We start from the raw sequence: 18860 nt of genomic DNA, 5'->3' as shown, positions 1-18860 counted from the left end.
AAAAATTAAATTCCACCGTGGCAGAAAAATCTGATGAAGTAAAGGCCTTTTAAGGTTTATGTATTTAGAGACTTAATTTGGACTCTGCCAGAGGTGCAAGGACTATGGTTTATAGTTTTAACTCTAATTTCAAGATATGTATGAATTTTGTAAAATAGCGACTGAGGAGCTATTTCTCACAGCTCAGTATCTCCATCCTGAAGCCGCAGAACTGGCTTGGTGTGGGGCTGGAACGGTAAAAGCACTGCCTGTTCGATTTTAACACTCTTACAATGTTCAGCTGCACTCCACCCTGTTTGTAACAACCCTTAAACACTTGAGAAGCAATGCCTACAAACAGGGTAAAACTGGCTTTCTTTGCTAGCACTGAAGAGAAATACCCGGTTCAACAGAAAACATTAACACACACACATCAGAGATACCAAATAAATGCCTCGTCAGAATACCTTTATTTCATCTACTGAACAATGTAAAATCACAACATATAACGCATTCCTTCAATACATGTACGCATGCACAAACACACACAGAGTTGAATTAAAACTATACAAGCCGATCGCAGTTTTAGTCTCTTAGCCGCAACCTAAGAACTACAGGGGATATTCACAAAGAAATTTGCCTTGATCCCACAATCCAAGAACAATTAGAAGTAAAAGGCAAAGGGTACTCAGTTGCTCCCATCATCAGAGCACTGTAAGACACTTAAAATAGGTCCACCTAGAGAAGAGGTCTGTACGGGCTCGCTCTAAGCGACCTGGGCTTGTGCTCAAACAGGAAGACAATGTACCATACAATATGGGGTGCAAAACAAGTTAAAAAAAAAAAATCTTACAAGGCTTGCAATTATAGGAAGTACACGCCAGTTATAAGTCACATAGTAGCGACAGAAAGATAAACACAACATCACTCCGACAAATTAACTAATGCTAACTAAGTCAGCAGGTTGGTGTGCTTTTTTCTTTTGTTCCTCCAGATGTTATTTCCAGTTGTTACATTTTAACTCTTCTTTTAGCAGTACATTATCTCAGTGAAGATCAAGTAAGAAAACAAGTCTTTGTGCATGACAGCATCAAGAAAACAGGCCCAATTCTAAAGAAATAAATTTATTAATAAAATTAATTAATAAAATTAATTCTAAATAAATAAATTCTAAATTTATTCAATTCTAAATAAATCCTCACTCTCCAACTTGAGTTTATCATAAAGTAATTTTTAAAATTAATTTTTAATCTGAATGTGTCACCGCTACAATTCAACCTGAGAAGCTGCTGTCCTTGCACAAGGAATGCACGTGCTACCTGCTTCTTCAGCATTGCATCTCGCCTCTGTACAAGTTCTGTACCGGCTTTTTATTTGTTCAGGTCTTTTAAGATCACAAGCAGATCAACCAAAGCCATGCTGAAGCCGAGCACAGCAGAGATTACTCCCTGGATCTCTTAAACTACGCTCCTGTGAATTTCAAGACGGCATTTGCCTGTTCTGCAGCACCATGACACTGCTAACTGAATTTCAGCTTACGCTGCACCCAAAGTCCTCAGTCCTTCCCTACACTACTGCTGCATCGGCTGTTTCCACAGCTGGACCTTAGCAAACAGCCCGTATCACAGCTACATTTGGTGTTGGAATTAAGTGGCACAAACCAAAATTATAAATTATTTGGAGTTTTTCTGCCTTTACCACCCCTCCAGCCTTTCTCCCGCTTTATTCAAGTATCTATCCCACTGGCTAAATTCACAGGCAGTAATTTTACTATTAAGGTCATACGAAATAATTTCTTACATATGCAGTTTCACCTGTACATTCATTTTAGATTCCTTTGTTTTCTCTAAAACCAGAGCATTTTGCCTAAGTTTAATGCATGCATCATATTTTAAATATTTCTGCAATAATCACAGCACCTAAATTGATGACACCTTTATTATCATGGCCATATGTATTACCTGCTGAGCTTTAACAATTATTTAGTGACTCCCTAGCTTACATGCACGTACACGCTGCAGTTACTTACTGCCACCATAACACAGATCAACATTAGTTCCTTCCACTCCTCTGAAAAAAAAAAAAAAAAAGAATAGCTCTAAAAACCATTCTAAAGGCTTCCAGCTACTCTGGCAGCCCACATGGACAACTCTATGAGCATCAAATCAACACGGCTGGTTTCTTGTGAGAGCCCTTCTCAGTGGTTTGCTAATCAAGCTGTCTGGTGAATATATTGCACCAGTGTAATCAGTACAAGAAGAAATCTGCCTGCTCACCCTCCGCAGAGACTAAATAATGAGAACACCAAACAGCTGTAACACAGCTGGTTCTGTCCAAACAAAGTGCTCAACTTTGCAAGATGTTTGTAAACAAGAGATTAGGTAAATTCTTCCTTTCTAGCAGAACTTTTCTCTCCGTTGTCTCTAGGATGGTGTTCGCACCTCTCACATGCATCCATCCCCCTTGTAAGTTTTAAGCACAAATTGGTAGGGTTTTTTTATAGTGAGCTCCTCTAAGTTTCACAAAACCATTCAAGAAGAGATGCTCCGCGCCTTCACTGAGGGCACCGCATGAGTTCAATCCTCCCTAGAAAAGAGAGCATTCACCCTGGAGCTCATTCCCAAACACAAGCCTCTGCAAAACTTCGTTTCCAGTGCTTACAGCACTGCCTTAAAAAAAAAAAAAAACAAACAAAAAAACCCAAACAAACAAAAAAAACCAAAACAAAAAACCAACCCCACCAAACCGCAACATCATGAAACCATGTCTGAAACTGTTTTGCCAGAACTTTAAACCCGAACGTCATCTTCACTGAAGACAGCAGTGCATTAACACAGTGGAGCTTTCCCTGCTGGAAGCAGGGCACGGTTTCCAGGTTTTTGGTCTCTACCATGGCAGTAGCTGCTGCATCAGGGGAACAGGACAGTCGAACACACAGCAGAACCCACACGCTTTGCCACGCATACAGACACACCTTACTTTTATATCTGCATTTTCACAGCTGCTCTGACCACATCTTTAGGAGAATACTAGTTCAAAATAATGATGAAGCTAAATTTCCAATGCTTTTCTGACACAGACAGTAGCCTTTTATTCATCTCTAAATCACACGGACAACGCAGGCAAACAGGATTGACAACTCCAGCAAGACCCAGGATTTTGCAGACGGCGAGGATTCCCTCACACGATGAATACCAGATGACATCTTTCGCCAAGCGGCGTGCTGCCTGCCATTGGGTTTGAGCCACGCAACACAGAGCTGCACATACACCCTGTTTACACAGAACCTGGCTAGAAAAGCATACATCGGTCAGTTTGCAAACGACATGCCACTTCCAAAATAATCACTTCAAATGTACAATTAAGTTTGCTAGAGTGGCAGTGACTGAAATATATAATTTTGCATTTGAAAACATATTCAAGCCTAAGAATCAAGTCTTAAATCATGCAGTAGGACACGCCAAGCTGTTAGGAAAGGATGTCGATCTTGTGAACCAACGAAGATATACCGATTGTTTGGTATGACAGAAATCAAGTTTTAATATCCTGTCCACGAGCTGCCCTGTTTTATCACCTGTACAAAACTTCAGCATGGTAAAAACACATATTAAAGCAAGAGCGCTGTTACCAATCAACAACTCAATCTTTCTACCTTATTACTCCTGCTTTTTAATTTCCACTTTCGGTCCTGGTAAAAGTTAACATCAACCTGCGCGAATTCAGCGTGTTTCTTCATAAAAGGATTAACTAAGACTCAATCAAAAAGACGCTGGAAGTTAGAAGCAAGGTATGCGGTTCAAATATCATTTGCCTAACGCTTTTGTCTCCTTGAAAACACGAATCTGAAAATTTGCTTAATATGATTAACTTTTTTATAATACACCTATAAAAGCCAGCTGAAAGCATCAAGATAATGCTTATCTACAGTAATTTGACAGAGCCGCACACGCTGTTCTGCTCTCTTCAGCTCTTATTGGACAACCAGTTGGGACTTTAATCCCTTATTCAGATGAGAACTCTTAATTAGAGACTCTCACCCAAGCCCAGTGACATTAGACATCTTTCAGCCTGGATATAGTATTTCATATTTACAGAGTTTTAAAATAATCTGTGCATTTCACACAAAACAAATTAAGCTTCGCTATGTAAGTGCTGCTCCTTATTAAGGGATAACGAAGTGAATTGACAGGTACGTTTGGGACAGAGGAAAACCAGCGGCAGAACTAGAAGCAGCTTCTGTCAACGAACGCCAAGTTGCACCACGAGCATATCACTACAGTAGGACGATCCTGTTGTAGGGTCACAGAGATCATAACTTTGGATCTTTGTCGGATCACATCTTACGCAAATCCTATTAATCATCACATGGAACTTAAGACTACTATTAAACAGACCTGTTAAGCGACAGGAGTAGGACACCTGTACAAAATGCTTCCCCATTTAGAAGCTAGCACGCTCATTTGGAGTATCAAAAAAACCCCCACCCCACAACAAAACAACCTCAACACACTACTACATCTAAAGGGCCACATTCGCAACTGATTTTAAAAACCTACAAAAATATGTATATTGTGCTCACCTTTACTTATAAGTTACAGATACCGAGACATAAAACATTGAGTTGACACTACATGTGTATATATACGTAAAATAAATAGACAGGGTTCACAAAGAGCGTACAGTTTTTATCTTGATACAATAAAGTAACTCCTTCCTCCACACCCAACACTTTTCAGTAGGTGTATACGCTCTTATAAAAAGCTAGCTACACACCATATGCAAAAAAACCCCCACAGTTTGACATGGTTTTTACCATTTTATTGAAAACCAAAAATTACACGTTACACTTAATTTCAGTTGAAGTTACAGTGAGTTTTAACATTGGGTCAATTTTTAGGTCTCCTTTTCTGGCTTTCCCCTCCTCTCTCACCACTTCCAGCACTGAATCTGACCACAGACTATGAAGGGGGCAGAGGGACCAGGGCTGAAGCAGTAAGGCACATTCTGATCTGACGTGGGGCGGAAGGTAGAAGGAGAGAGAAGAAACAGTGCGAAGAGAAGAAACAGTGCGAAACAGATGTTTAAGGTAGTCTGTAGGTTCAATTCAAGCTCTGTCAAACCCAGTTTATACTATCTAAATAAAAAGCAAGAAGTAGGGGTTTTTAATTAAGATTACTTTCAATCCCTATCAATGTCTGTCATATTACCTATAACAGTATTTTCTAAAACTTCTTATTCATAAAATACGGATTTTATAAAAATGCTACGCAGAACCCCTGAAAGCATCAACACATTTGCAACGCTGCACCTTGCCCAACTGAGCCTCTCCAATTCTCATTTGAAGCGGCAGAACGGGATTCCTAAAAAAGGATAAAACCTCTCAGGTTTTTCCACAAGTCTCCTTGGAAAAGGTCAAAGACTTCAGTGCTTGAAGAAGCCCTAACTTAAACTGCCTCCGGCAAGATTTTCAACGGCTGTCTACCTCAACATCAGCACCTCGAGTAGCCCTAAACAAACGGGCCATCTAATTTAAGGCAGGACGCTTTCCTTCCCTGAACCGGAGAAAGCTCTCGGGGAAGGAAAGCGTCCTCACAGAGCTGCCAACGCAGGGCTTTTGTAGGGCGACAAAGACCCCACGTACTGTGCCGACCTCAAAAGCCACCCTCAGGGCAGTGCCTCCCGCCTCTCTGGCCACGCCGGTCCCGAGCGGGCTGAGCGCGGGCCGAGAGCACTTCAGGAGCGCTGCTCCTCCATGGGCCCACAGCTGGCCCAGCGGGCCTGGGGCCCGGGGCGACGCCCCGGGCCTGCCTCAGCCCCGGGCCGCCCATCCCCAGCCACGGTTCGGCGGCGGGGAGAGCGGGCCGGGGAGAGCGGAGCGGGCCGGGCCGGGCCGGGAGCCTCCTCCCGCCCTGAGGAGCCGCCCCCGCCGTGGCGGCCGCCGAGCGCGGGCCGCTTCCTCCTCAGGAGGCACCTACCACCGCGCGCCCAGGGCGGGGGGAGCAGGCGCACTGCCGCCCCGCCGCGCGCCTCCGGCGGCCCCGCTCGGCACGTACCAACCCGGACGGGCCCGGGAGGGGGGGTCGGACAATGAGGCCGAGCCTCCGGGCCGGCGCGTACCACCTGCCGCAAGGCGGAGGGGACCGCGGCCGCCACCTCCCGGTCTGCTCGAACGGGCGGCGAAGGCGGCGCTGGGCGCCTCCCCCCCTCCTTCAGACGCTCCTGGCGCCGCCCGGCTCCTAGCGCCCCGCCCCCGGCCCACGTGAGCCCTTTCCCAGCGTCCCCTCTGCTCGGCCCCCGCCGCAGCCGCTTCCCCCCGCGCCAGCTCCGCAGCCCGGCGGGCCTGCGCCCCGTCCCCCGCCGGCAGCGGCCCGCTCTCGCCGGGTAGGCGCCTCTGCTCGCCGCAGGCCCGCCGCGCTCCCGGTCCGGCCCGGCGAGCCGCCTTTTCTTCCGCGGCTCCGCCGCCCCCCGGCGCGGGGCCTCTCTCCATCCGCCTGGTCCTTGCCGCCGCCAGCGGCTCCGGGCGCCGACGCTAGGAGAGGCGGAGAAGAGCTCCTCGCGGCTGGGCCAGGATGTCAGGTGGGGACTCGGCGGCGGCGGCGGCGACCGCCTCCCCGCAGCCGCTCCCGTTCTCCTTGCCGAAGCCCCCTCCCCTCATGCAGCTGACGCCGGGGGACGCTGTCCGCCCCGTCGCCTCCGCCGCGGACCAATCGCCGAAGAGCACCCGACTGGCGGGCCGCCCGGATTGGCCGGCCGGGAAGCCAGTCAGCCTGCTGGCCCCGCTGCTCCCGCCCCGCGGGGAGCCCGAGCCGCTCATGCCCTTTGGCCCCTCGTCGCGGCAGCCACTCAGAGGGCGGCTTCTTGGCAGGTGCAGCGGGGGCAGCCTGCTGAGCCCCTCGATGCGGCCCGGCGGCGTCGACCGCGGCTCCCTCATGGTGAGTGGGGGGCGCCGGCGGCGGGGGGGGGGGGACGCCGGGTGGGCTGCGCCGCGCCTCCGCGCCCGCCCGGCCCCGCCGGGGGTCGCGGCACTCGGCCGGGGGCGTCTGGCTCTGGCCGCGGCCCTGTGTGGCGGAGCCGGCTTTGTCGTGTGAACGGGGGAGAGCTGCGAGGGCGCTCGGTCCTGGCGGGCTTCCGCCTCCGGGGCGGCGCGTTGCTATCGAGCCCCGCGAATGGGTGCGCGGCTGAGGGGAGTGGAGGCTGAGCCAGTGCCGTTCCCGCCGTATGAGCCCCCTGCCACAGCGACCGGCAGGTGACAAACGGCACCTGCTTGGCAGGTCCCTCAGAAAGCGGAAAGAAAACGCGGTTGCTCTCGGAGGAGGGTCCGAGGAGGTTTGGAGGAAAGGTTGTTCTTCTGCCTGGAGTTCTTTGGACAGCATCTGAGACTCAGTAAGCGGGCAGGCTGTCACTGGGCAGCTTGTGAGGCTCGAGGATGTGGCAGGCGGTCAGGTGTCACACTGGGACGTTTCAGACCTTTCTAGTTGTGATTTCTGTGTATGAACCACCCGCTCCCAGCTTCAGAGAGTGTATGAACAGCCGCTCCCAGCTTCAGTATTCCTGTCTTCTGGTACCAACAAATCACAGAAAAATAGAACGTCAAAAAGAAGCGGTACTTATTTTTATTTTCTGCTCAGGACCCTTCTAAAATGAGGTTTTGCTTTTAAGAATAGCTTTCGTATTTACAAACGGAGCACTTATGCACACACAGGACTATGTTATACATTCAAGCTATACGTTCTTCAAAGAGAAATGCTTTCCAGTGTTTATCCGAAGGTACTCATAGAGCTGTTAGGTGCTTTTAGGTGCAGATGTAGGGTGCTCTTAGAGAATAAAAAGCTCTTAATATGTTTTGGTAATCACAAAAAAATAGGAAAAAATGCCCATGTCCATTTTGGTACTAGCAGTGTGACTATACCAGGTATTAGAACAGCCACAGGATTCAGGTTTTTAGGAAAATACAGAGATGGTAGTCAGTGTAGAAGCTATTTCAGACTTGGACATCAGGAGTAGAAGATATTTTGTTTCTCTGACTTTTGTGCCACAGGGTTACTTGCGTTAATCGTAGTTGTATGGAAGAGTATGCAGAAATAGTTGCATTTGTAAATTCAGTATGTTTTCTGTGACAAACTGTAGATGAAAGATTATGGAGGGTTTTTTTTCCATTTGGATGTTGGTTTTGAAATTTTAAATGGATTTGTTAATTATGATTAACTCTGGCTCTAGAAGACCTGGGAGAGTGAATGATCTTGCTTACTGTTTTTGCAGTATCCATCTAAAATTGCCCAAATCGTTTTCAGCTCAGCATTGAGCATCTCTTTGTCATTAAAGCTTTTGTGGGGTTTTGGGTTGTTGGCTTCATGCTGATTTGTTGCTGTCTTTCAGATGGGACACCCAGGCATGCCGCATTATCCTCCCATGGGAATGCACCCTATGGGTCAGAGACCACCAAATATGCCGCCGGTTCCGCATGGTATGATGCCTCAGATGATGCCCCCCATGGGAGGACCACCGATGGGGCAGGTAAGGCAGCTTTACAAGATTTTTTTTTTTTTTCTTTCTTTCTTTCTTCCGATGATGATGTCAGGTAATCCCTGAGGTAGGTAAGTCTCATACAGTAGCTTGCACATGGTAAGGTTAATAATTCAGGGTATTTGACGCCACAGTTCCTATCCATGCAGAAACTCTTCTTACTTGTAACAGGTAATTGATGCACTTCATATGTGACTTTAACTGTAAATAGTCATAGGTATGAATGCATAATTTGTTTTTTATTGAAGCTTTGTGGTAGTTTTCTTTAGAGTTTGAAGAAGTAAGGTTCTTACTAGTACATACTAGAAACATAAAGTAGTGGTTCTTTTCAGAGGTAGTAATGGTAGAGAGCTTCATGTTTCTTTAATTCTTGGCTAACTCTTAACATCTACACAGATGAAAATTATAGGCAGATGCAAGGGAAGGATTAATTACGTTTTGAATTTTTGTAGAATTCCTTCTTGAATCCTAGGGAGTGGTTTATAACAATTCTGTGTATATACAGTTGTTGCTGGTGTCATGTGATTGAAAAATTAACTTAGCCATTCAGATTCACAGCTGTGAACCTGCATTGGCGGGTAGAGCAGCCAGAATCATGTCCGTGCTTTTTGCAGATTTAAAGCTTTTATTTTCAATAATCAAAGTTCCTTTCCTGTGTGGTTTCTGATTAAATGCTGAACTTCTAAAAGAAGCAATTCTCTTTCTGGATATAATAAATGTTCTAGTGATACGACTTGTGATGGTGGCTTGCATAAGTAGAAACTGAGTGTCATCAACTAGACCAGAGGGATAGAGCAGACCAGAGTAGACAGAGGATGGCAAGAAAGATTAACCCTTTGAGAAGAGCCTACAAGGTCACGCTGGCAACTTGATGTCTTCCTTTGCAGTATCTTAGATAGGGCGTGTGTCATCCCCCCTACCCCCCAAGCTGGCATATAAAGGCTTGGTAGGAATCTCTTCAGCATGGTTTTGCAGACTACTAGAGCTTCTGGTGTAAAAATAATGCCATTTTAAAAGATGAGGAGGGTTTGACCTCATGATAGCTAATAGTGTGAGCTTTTGTGTGTGTTCGTTAGAAACTTAAATAGCAATTCTATTTTACTCCTCTACTTAACAGTTCTTTTGTAGCTTCTGTTCCACTGTTCTCTCTCATATATTGAATATTTCAGTCTTTAATATTTTAGTGAGGTAGGGATATATATAGAGAACTCGGGACTTTTTGGTAGATGTAGAGTAAAAACTAAGTATAAATGGCATAGCAGAGAGGAGATTAGAGGCTCAGTTACCCTGCAGCCTTAAGGATGGGTCAGGACGGTGATATTCTCACACCAGAACTGTTGTGCTGGAAGTATCAGCTCATGCCTTGTTTCTTTGGAAAATAAGCTCTTTCCCAGCAGATATCAGAGGTTTATTTGTGAGGCTTTGCAGGATGGGATGTTGTGTAGCTTGTTTTCTCCTTTCTGAGGTGAACCCCTGTAGGACAGGTACTTTGCGTAGAGAATAGCAACGGCCTCCTGTCAGTGTCATTCAGAGGAGGGTCTTTTGGAAAAGAATTTGCTCTCCATCCCAATTTTTTTTTTCCCTTTACTGACTTTGGGTTAGTGTTATGCAGAAACTGAGCAGTGCGCAGGGTTTCTTCAGGACCTGAGCCAGGGCTTTTAAGAAGTTTCACACGCTCACAGCCCCCTTAGTTGCAAGTAGCGGTGGGGCAAGAGTGCTTTCTTCTCCTGCTTCTACAGGATGGCGAGGAATAGGAGGGGCCGCCTTCCAGTCTTTCCTTCCTCCCTCACCCTCCCAAGAAAACCTTGTGGATTGAGGGTGGAGCAGTAGCCCTACCACATATCCCTCTCTCCGCACGAGATGCAAGATGAGAGTGGTAACCTGATGCTCCCTGAAGATACAGGGGGATGGGGTCACTTGGCCAGCCTGCCAAGGACAATAAAGGTAAAGGGGCAAAACTGAAAGGTTGAAGGGGGTTGACTTCTCGAGACCTGTTTGGGATGAGTGGCCAAAAGTTCATGTTCGTAATGACCTAAATTGCGTACTTTGTTCAGTTTGCCGCTTTTTTTACTGCTTGTTAGTACTTAAACACCAGGATCAGCAAAAATAATGGGAAACATGCGAGGTATTAAACACTTTTTTCAGTAGCGTTTTTGACATCTTTTCAGTGCATCACTTCAGTGATGCTTAACTTCTGCATAACTATCCCTTTGAGACTATAAGCATAAATATTTGAGCAAAAGCTAGCTTATCTGAGTAGCAGTTCTGTGGGTTTTTTTGGTCTCATCGGACTACCCGACAAACTCAGATACAAGTCCAGACTCAAACTTTTCATTTCTGTAGTGTGGTGTGTCCCCATTACCAAGTTCACACTGTTACCTGGTTTTATATTGTATGTCTATATTAAGGGTTTTTTTCCCAGACCTTTAAAAAAAGAGTTCAGAATTGGTTTAGAGCTTTGATGTTTCAATTTAATAGCTCTCTTCATCTTGAAGTTGTTTGCAGAAATTCATTCTTGTGTCCCTGTAAAGTGTTTCTTCCTATTTGTGAGGTAAGAGGAAAGGGAGACAGGTTGAAAGCTGTCAAAAAATGTGAGCAGAACTAATCTTAGACTCTGAGTTTATCTTTCCTTTGTTTAGCTTGTTCCATGTGGCCTTGGAATTTTGCAGAAATCTTTCCCAACCTTTATTTTTCCTGCTTTAACTTAGGATTTCAGTAATAGCTTATTAACAGATCACACATCTTATCATTTGCTGCTGTTCTTTTGTAGTTTAAATGGTCGTCTTTATTAATATTTCATATCAGACTTTGGAATACTGTAGACATGTTACTCCTAATGTTGATTTTATAGGAGTGTAACGAAGGGAATCAGAATTCTACAAACCTATCTTACTTGTTGTTGCCAAGTGCTTAAAAGGTTTTTTTTGGATTAAAAACTAGTACCAGATAATTGCTTTTAAATAAAAATAAAAAAATCCTTGTATTTTGTGTTTAAAATATCATAAAATATATCTGAAATACTATTTAATTATAGATGCCTGGAATGATGCAGTCAGTGATGCCTGGAATGATGATGTCTCACATGTCTCAAGCTGCTATGCAGCCTACAGTTCCGGTGAGTTTAACTTAAGTTTTCTGGTTTTTAAAAGGTCTTTGTGTCAGTTGCTGTCATTACTTCAGTGTAGGTATGCCTTTGTTTTCTTGAATTGGATTATGAGAAAGGTATTGCTAATTACAATGACGTTTTATCTAGCTCTTCAATTATTGTAAAAAATAAGATTTCTGCGCAAGGTAGAGCTAGTGATACTTGGTGTTCTGTGAATTTTCATCAGTCTTTAAACTCTTCTCTGGATCTGCGTCTGCTTTTCCCTTCGTTTTTCTGTCTGGATTCTGCTTCCCATAATGCTTCCCACACCCCTGGCCTCCTCCCTTGTCCCTCACTTGCTTGTAGCTTGGCAGGAAACCAGCGTGAACTCTGGCTGTTTGGAGGGAGGGCTAATTGACTAGTATACTTCTGGTTTTTCGTTAAAGTTTCTGAAATTCAGCACATTTGAGATCTTGAGTAAAGCTTGCTGAAATTCATAAAGGTATGAAGATGTTATTTGGGTGGGAATGGAGAGGGAAGAGTTAACAGACATTAGAGATGAAGTCTCTCTCTGAAGTGGAAAAGGCTAAATTTCTTTCCTGTTCACATAATCTTTTCAGAGATTTAAAGTAACTGTAGGAGATCCACTTAAAAAACAGTTCTTTCCACTTAAATTTAGAAATAAATTATTTTTTATTGCCTTACCATGCAGATACTACATGCCCAAGTCAGGTTTCATCCTTGTAGAACTCTGAATTTTTCTACAGTGCTAAGCACAAAACCTTTGCTACTACTTTTGTTGATTATTTTTAAAAATAAGTTGGTTAATACTCCACTTGGTTTTTTTCATTAAGGGTTTACTGAAAGAGATCTTTAATTCATCTACTAAATATGCTATGTGTAACCAGATGTATTGTGTTAAGCAGTCCATCTGCCCTCTGGAGTAACGAGACAAAAATCACAAAGATACAAAGTTTCTGCAAAATAAGTAGAGAAAGGACTGTTAGGAAAAGGATGTAATGTCACCTTGACACGTGCTAGATGACTGAGGATTCATACTGGAGAAGGGATGTTAGTTATCTTAACAGTGGAGAAAACCTGAAGTTTAGTGCTTGGGCTTTTTCAGACACTAGAGAATCTGCCTGTTAGTTACAAGTTTGTTTCTCACTGCTGTTCTCTGTTTAATGAGATGTGAGTGGAGGTTACAGCCTTAGTGTAATTTAAATAAAAGTCAGTAACTCCTTAGGCAAGTTCTTGGGAACTGTGCTTCATTAGTTCTTGTGCTCATGTAGCTACTTCCTAATGCACTAAATATTTTAGAAGCTACCAAGTGGGAAGGATGTTAGTGATTTTCTTCCATTTTCCATACAGAAGTTATTATGAATTTCTGACAAATGATGCTCATGGAAAATTTTGAAAGAATTTCAGACCTTCAGAGAAAAATCTTTAAAAATGCTATGGCCAAAAGAGACTTAAAAGGGAGGGAGGGATCGGCACTAAAATCAATCTAATTTTGAATTTTACTGTATGTTTTTACATATTCTGGCAAGAAGGCAGATCACTTGGTTTTCTAATACTGGATTAGGAATAAATTTTGATTGAATTAAGTCTGTGGATATATGGCATTTAGAAGGCAAAGTAGCATAGTAGAGGGCTCCAGCTTTTAATTTTTCCCGTAACCCTCTTGGCAGTGACAGCAGGAGCTCACACCTTTGTGCATGTGTGTGAGAAGGCATTTGTCTGTCATGGCAGCATTCTTGTATCTCCCTGCTATCACATGTGTACCACAGCCTGGAAAGTGTTTCAGAAATAAAAGAATTATTTTACTGCTTCCTAATTTAAAATAATTTATAGGTGAGTAAAAAATTGTGACCTTCTCTGCAGTCCTGATGATTTGCTTGGCAAACTTCATGAGATTATTGACTTGCTATAGTTTTGGCTGTCTGATGGAAAATACTTCCTCCAAGTGTAAAATGTAATCTAAAGCTCATTGAGGCCAACTGGATGATTTGTACTGATATCAGGGCTCTTTGGACTTGACTGTTTCATCCAAGTGGTCTTTCAAACCACTCCTGTGCAGGTTCACTATCTGTTTTGTGATCTACAGAAGTGTTTACTTCCAGAAAGCTGATCAGAACTAGTGTAATTCCTAAAAATTATTATTTCAGTCAGATTAGTGCTCTTAGGATACATGGCAACGTAGAATGGAATTTGGAAAAGTAAACATAGGCACAAGAAAAGAAATATGTCAGAAGGGTTACTCACTGGAGACACAAATTTAACTATGGCCTTGCTTAAGTGACAGTACTGACGCTTATAGACACGTGCACGCACACAGAGTAGCTGAAATAGTTAATATACAGAATGCACTTTAAAGGCCTAAAGTTCATTGACGATTCACCTCTTTAGTCCTATCGGATAATATGAAACATAGTTGATCCAGTATGATTTCTTTTCTCTTTTTAACAACTTTTGCCATTTTACTTGGAGTTGTTTGTTAATCAAGTTTGTAGAGGAGACCTGAAAGATAAACCCTAGCAAAAGATAAACCTGCAGGCTATATTTTTGCCTACAGAAAAAGAAAGAAATCGGGAAAACTGTTTGAATTCTGTTAATCTTTTTCCTTAGTTTGAAAGAATTTCGAAAAGGGTATCTGTAAGAGCTGTGGTTATTTGCAAGCAGTTTTATCAATGCAACAGATTCAACACTAATACATTCAAAAGCTTATGCCACATAATTATAACAGAAGCCTACTAAGCTACTCCAGCAGAAATTCAGGATCTCTTTTTTTTTCCTCCCAACCTACTCATTTGGGAGATAAAGATGGGTACTGGCATGATGGCAAGGGACCCCCTGGTGTTGTTTATTGTATATATTGCCTTTCTGAAAAGTAGCTTGATGTTCCGCATCGCTTATTTAAGGAGCAGTAATAATTAAGCGGGCAATGGGAAGCTAGGAATCCATATTTAAGGCAGTAGAGCATTTTGTTGCTGAAAGCACTTGTTTGGATATGTACTGTATTTATTGATGATTTAATTACATTTGCACTCAGTACTTAAATGTCTCTTGATTGTTTCTACAGCCAGGGGTGAACAGTATGGATGCGCAAGTAGGTAAGTATAAACAATTTCTTACCGTTGCAAAACATTTCAACAAAATTGGGTGACGTATTTAAAAAAACCCCACAACCTTTCTGTAAAATGTGATTTAGCATTTCACAGAAAATGATTCCTATAAAAGCTTGATAGGGTTTTTTTCTTTCAAACCCTGATCAATTTGAGTCTTTATAGAGAAAAATAAAGCAACCAAACCCTTTATAATTTTTTTTTAAATTTTATTTTTTAGGCGTAACACCTCCTGGAACTCAGGTAAATGAAAACCAGAATTCTAGAAGATTGTAATGACAGTGTGGTGTTGTGCATGCATGGCTTTATGAGTTTAAAAGAAAACCTTGTATTGTATTTTCCTTATATGGAGCTTCTTTGCTTATGTGACTGCCAGTCTGTAATCAATGTTAAAATTAACAGCTCCAAATGTGTTTCTTTTTATTTGTCAAGTACATATGCTTTTCATGATGTTTTTGTGTGAATGTAGTTTGTTGTTGTTTAAAGAAATGGAGCTTGAACTAAAGTAGGAGTGCTTTCTGCTGTATTTCTGCTAATTTCTGAGCATTGAAGTCTGTTTCTAGTTCTTCTAGTATGCAGGACAGCAATATGAGATGTTTCTTGTGGTGGTTTTAGGTCTTTTTGCCCTTCCTGAAGAGCAAGTCAATTGTAGCCTAGATACCTATGTTACTGTAAAGCTGACTTGTTTTCAGATTTAAATCTTTGCAAGTGTTGGGCTAGATCATTACTCAGGGTAGAGTTGGGGTTTTATTTGCGCTGAAGAAGACTGAAGGTTGTTCCTCTTTCTGCTTTTTTTCCTTTTTTTTTTTCCCTTCCATATCAGTGACCAGTTTATAAGCAGATTTTTATTTTACTTACATTTGGGTAACTTTTTGCCTGTTACATATTAATGAATATTTTGCTTTGGCAGTTCTAATGTGTATAGCAGAACTCAGCAGGCGATGATTAAGTCTGCCTTGCTCTTCCTTAATGCAGCTGTGCTTAGCAGGAAAAGCCAGGTCAAGGTTCTAGTGTCGTTCAGTCCCGTGTGATTTATTGGAACCCTTCTTAGCATTGTCAGCTTACTGAGAGTTTTGTTACCAAACACTATAACAATAAAAAGAGAATAGCCTATATAGTTACCCATAATAATTGTGAAAACATCACTGTGGTTGTTGAAGAATATAAAGTACTAACCATAGAAAAGTGGTTATTACCACTTCATCAATTTTGCTGCTCATTGGTAATTTAGCTTAAATCTCTTCCCCCCACCTCCCACCCCCAATGTCTTGCCATTATTTGAAATTTGCTTTTGTTAGTGTCTCCTTCCGTCTTTGTGGGAACATAGCATAATTCAGTAACTTAAACAGGAATAAATATTGGGTAGGTTGCATGGAAGGTGATTTAATGTAGGCTGACCTTGTAAAGAGGAAGGTGGCTTGCAGGCCAAATTTACTTTATTAGGTGATTTTCAGTACTCTTCCACCTTTCCATCAGATGGGAAATTGCTGATGGAACGTAACTGGTGCTGCATATCTCAATATTGAAACTTTTGAATTGTGAATTAATGTAACTTTGTATTGAGGTAGGCAGGTCATCTGGAAGTAATCTCAAACTTTAAATTTGTCTTTCATGGCACCTTGAATGACCATTAAAAACTTTCGGTCACTATCAGATTTCTATTTAAAATTTTATAAATATTACATTGCTTCTCTAGGAGATATCCCAGACATTTACCTTTAGTTTTTAGGACGATGAAGAAAATAGTTTGGCTAGATAACTAAGAGGCAGAATCTGTAAAAATAGTCATGTGGCCTCAAAGATACCCCATTGTAAGTTTTTGGTTGTTGCTTCAAAATTTGGGGACCTCGTACCTAGTTTAATTATTAAATATCAGTGAATATCAGTTGTCCTTTTATTTCTTTGAGATTTGCATTCTGTGTAACTGAACAAGGCAACTGGACCTATAAGGAAGTTGTTTCTCCTCAGCCTTACCACTAACTGGAACAGAGTAGATGGCTGAAGCCGTATTCCACCAGTCCTAATTTCAGAGAATTTATGTAAACTGTTGATGAAAAGCAATAGGAAGGTACTGCTGAGTTCACCCTAAACTCTTGAAGTCAGAACCTTCTTGAAGCAGATTTTTCTTAGTTTTGAAAACATGATGTGCTTCTGGGACTTTCACTTGACAGTGTTAGGGTCCGATCACATTCACTTTTGCTTTCTTTTCTGATAGTAATTGGCTTGCTGAATGGGCGGGGGGGTGAGAGACTCTTAATAGCTCTTGTCACAAAGAAGTAGTTTCTTGAAAGCAATACTGACTTAAATGTGTTTAGATTTTGGCTTGCTGTCTTTGCTTTGCTGCTGATTTACTTGGTATATTTAATATGTACATTCAAATGAAAAACGAATATTAACCAGAATGTCTTTTCAGAGCTCTGTTTTGTTTCGCCCTCAGACAACGCATCCCGTAGTTTGTGCAGCCCAGCAAACTGCCACAACCAACAGTTCTGTTAATGAAGAGCACTCTAAACAGGTTTACCTGCTTTCCACTTGTATTTAACTTCCTAGTGGCTTTGGTAGCATCTTGGTCAGCAATTATTGTTCATCGTTAATGATACCTTTTATTTTTCCTAGAAATCTACGTGGACAGAACACAAGTCACCTGATGGAAGAACATATTACTATAATACTGAAACAAAGCAGTCTACATGGGAGAAGCCCGATGATCTCAAAACACCTGCTGAGGTAAATTCACATGAAGATAACTGTGCTGCGTGAGTTTGTGTGCACACAAGAATTTACTAGCATAACTACTGTGCAGGACAATAGCTATGGTAATAGATTTTTTTTTTTTTTTTTTTTTTTCCCCAATGGGAGAAAACTCTCCAAGTAAGAAATGTTGCAAAAATGTTTATATCACACTCCTGATGTTGGTAGAACTTGAGGCTGCAAAATGGACAAAACTCTCAACAGTTTTCTTCAATTTTTAGATAAATTTTCCTTATTAAAAAGATGGCAGTCTTTAACATTTAGATAAGTAATGTGTTTATTTATCACTAGGGAGGATTTTCCTTGGAAAGTATATGCCTTGTATTCATTGATCCTTAAGTTCTTTCTTGGTGTAGTGTTTGCGGCTCACTTCTAGCTATCCTTTTAATTTTAAAACACCATTGTAAGTTTGATTTTATGTTTTTGTTTTCTGTCCATTAGCAATTGTTGTCTAAGTGTCCCTGGAAAGAGTATAAATCTGATTCTGGAAAGCCCTACTATTATAATTCCCAAACAAAGGAATCGCGCTGGGCAAAACCCAAAGAGCTTGAGGATCTCGAAGGTAATGTTAACAAAAATGAGTAGGGAGGGTGGCAGCGAGTCGCAAGCTGTGCATATGCATGACTTTTGGCAAAAATTTGGTATCAAAGCATAGCAGTCAAACTTCTGCTAGAAATGAAATCTACTGAAATAAGCTGTGTGTAGTAGAGTTAACACAGTCTGAGAGTTCTATGGAGCAGTCTTGTCTCCTGTGTCCTCATCACCATCCCTTTTTCCATTATACCCTTGGTTCTTCCCTGTTTATGTGGCAGCAGCATCAGCTCCCCCTCGTGTCCCTGCACAGGAACTGAATTAGGATGTAACGTGCTGTGGCTTGTTCAGGGCTACGTGCACGCTCTGTGTTAGCACTAGGTAATGCTTCACGCCTTTCTTCGGTTTAGGGCTGTGGTAGGGTTGGACTCGTACTTAGCCACCAATCCTTTGGAAACGTGTAGAAACTTAGTAGGATTTGTGAAGCGGTTTAGGTGATGCGGGAAGATGCGAGGCAGAGGGGCGACTGTACTAATCCTTGTTCACTTGGGAAACCAGGGTAAAAGGCTGTAATACAGTACAGCTTATAAGTGAGTAAGAATTACATTTTGTTTCGGTGTCTTGGAAGAATTTTGAACACGGGAATGTATTTTATACTCAAAGCAGTAGTACTGGCTGTCTGCTGAAAGCCAGAATAGTGTGTAAGGATTTGCTTAGGTATCAATTTGCTTTTAAATTTTGACAAGAATTATTTTGATAAACTATGATGTGGCAAAAATATTAGTGACTTTTTTTAATGCCCTTCTGTATTATAAAGGCAGCGTCCCCTTTTGTACAAACATCGTATGATGCTGTGCTCCTGTTTT

At 42.3% G+C, this 18860-nt stretch overlaps 2 protein-coding genes across 4 annotated transcripts in view; one reads left to right on the top strand and one right to left on the bottom strand.

Annotated features, from left to right (window-relative positions):
- Nucleotides 1–3285: 3285 nt before the first annotated feature.
- LOC142414254 (uncharacterized) lies at nucleotides 3286–6466 on the bottom strand. Its single transcript, XM_075511238.1, has 3 exons — nucleotides 5955–6466; nucleotides 5288–5339; nucleotides 3286–4988 (listed from the first exon to the last, which is right to left on the bottom strand). The coding sequence occupies exons 1-3, from the start codon at nucleotides 6464–6466 to the stop codon at nucleotides 4938–4940; spliced, it is 615 nt and encodes a 204-aa protein (XP_075367353.1). The 3' UTR covers nucleotides 3286–4937.
- PRPF40A (pre-mRNA processing factor 40A) overlaps nucleotides 6246–18860 on the top strand; it is a 27524-nt gene continuing 14909 nt past the window's right edge. For 2 of the 3 annotated variants that reach the window (XM_075511299.1, XM_075511298.1), the window contains exons 1-8: nucleotides 6246–6911; nucleotides 8356–8493; nucleotides 11537–11617; nucleotides 14670–14700; nucleotides 14933–14955; nucleotides 17126–17227; nucleotides 17329–17439; nucleotides 17905–18025. In XM_075511299.1, the coding sequence (XP_075367414.1) occupies nucleotides 6549–6911; nucleotides 8356–8493; nucleotides 11537–11617; nucleotides 14670–14700; nucleotides 14933–14955; nucleotides 17126–17227; nucleotides 17329–17439; nucleotides 17905–18025 (970 nt within the window). In that variant the 5' untranslated portion in view covers nucleotides 6246–6548. The remainder of the gene's footprint in view (nucleotides 6912–8355; nucleotides 8494–11536; nucleotides 11618–14669; nucleotides 14701–14932; nucleotides 14956–17125; nucleotides 17228–17328; nucleotides 17440–17904; nucleotides 18026–18860) is intronic. The other variant, XM_075511300.1, reaches the window with a different exon arrangement.

Source organism: Mycteria americana, chromosome 9 (genome assembly GCF_035582795.1).
Source record: "Mycteria americana isolate JAX WOST 10 ecotype Jacksonville Zoo and Gardens chromosome 9, USCA_MyAme_1.0, whole genome shotgun sequence".
Taxonomy (NCBI): domain Eukaryota; kingdom Metazoa; phylum Chordata; class Aves; order Ciconiiformes; family Ciconiidae; genus Mycteria; species Mycteria americana.
Note: the sequence above shows the minus strand (reverse complement) of the source record. Positions and strands in the feature narration are given on the sequence as shown.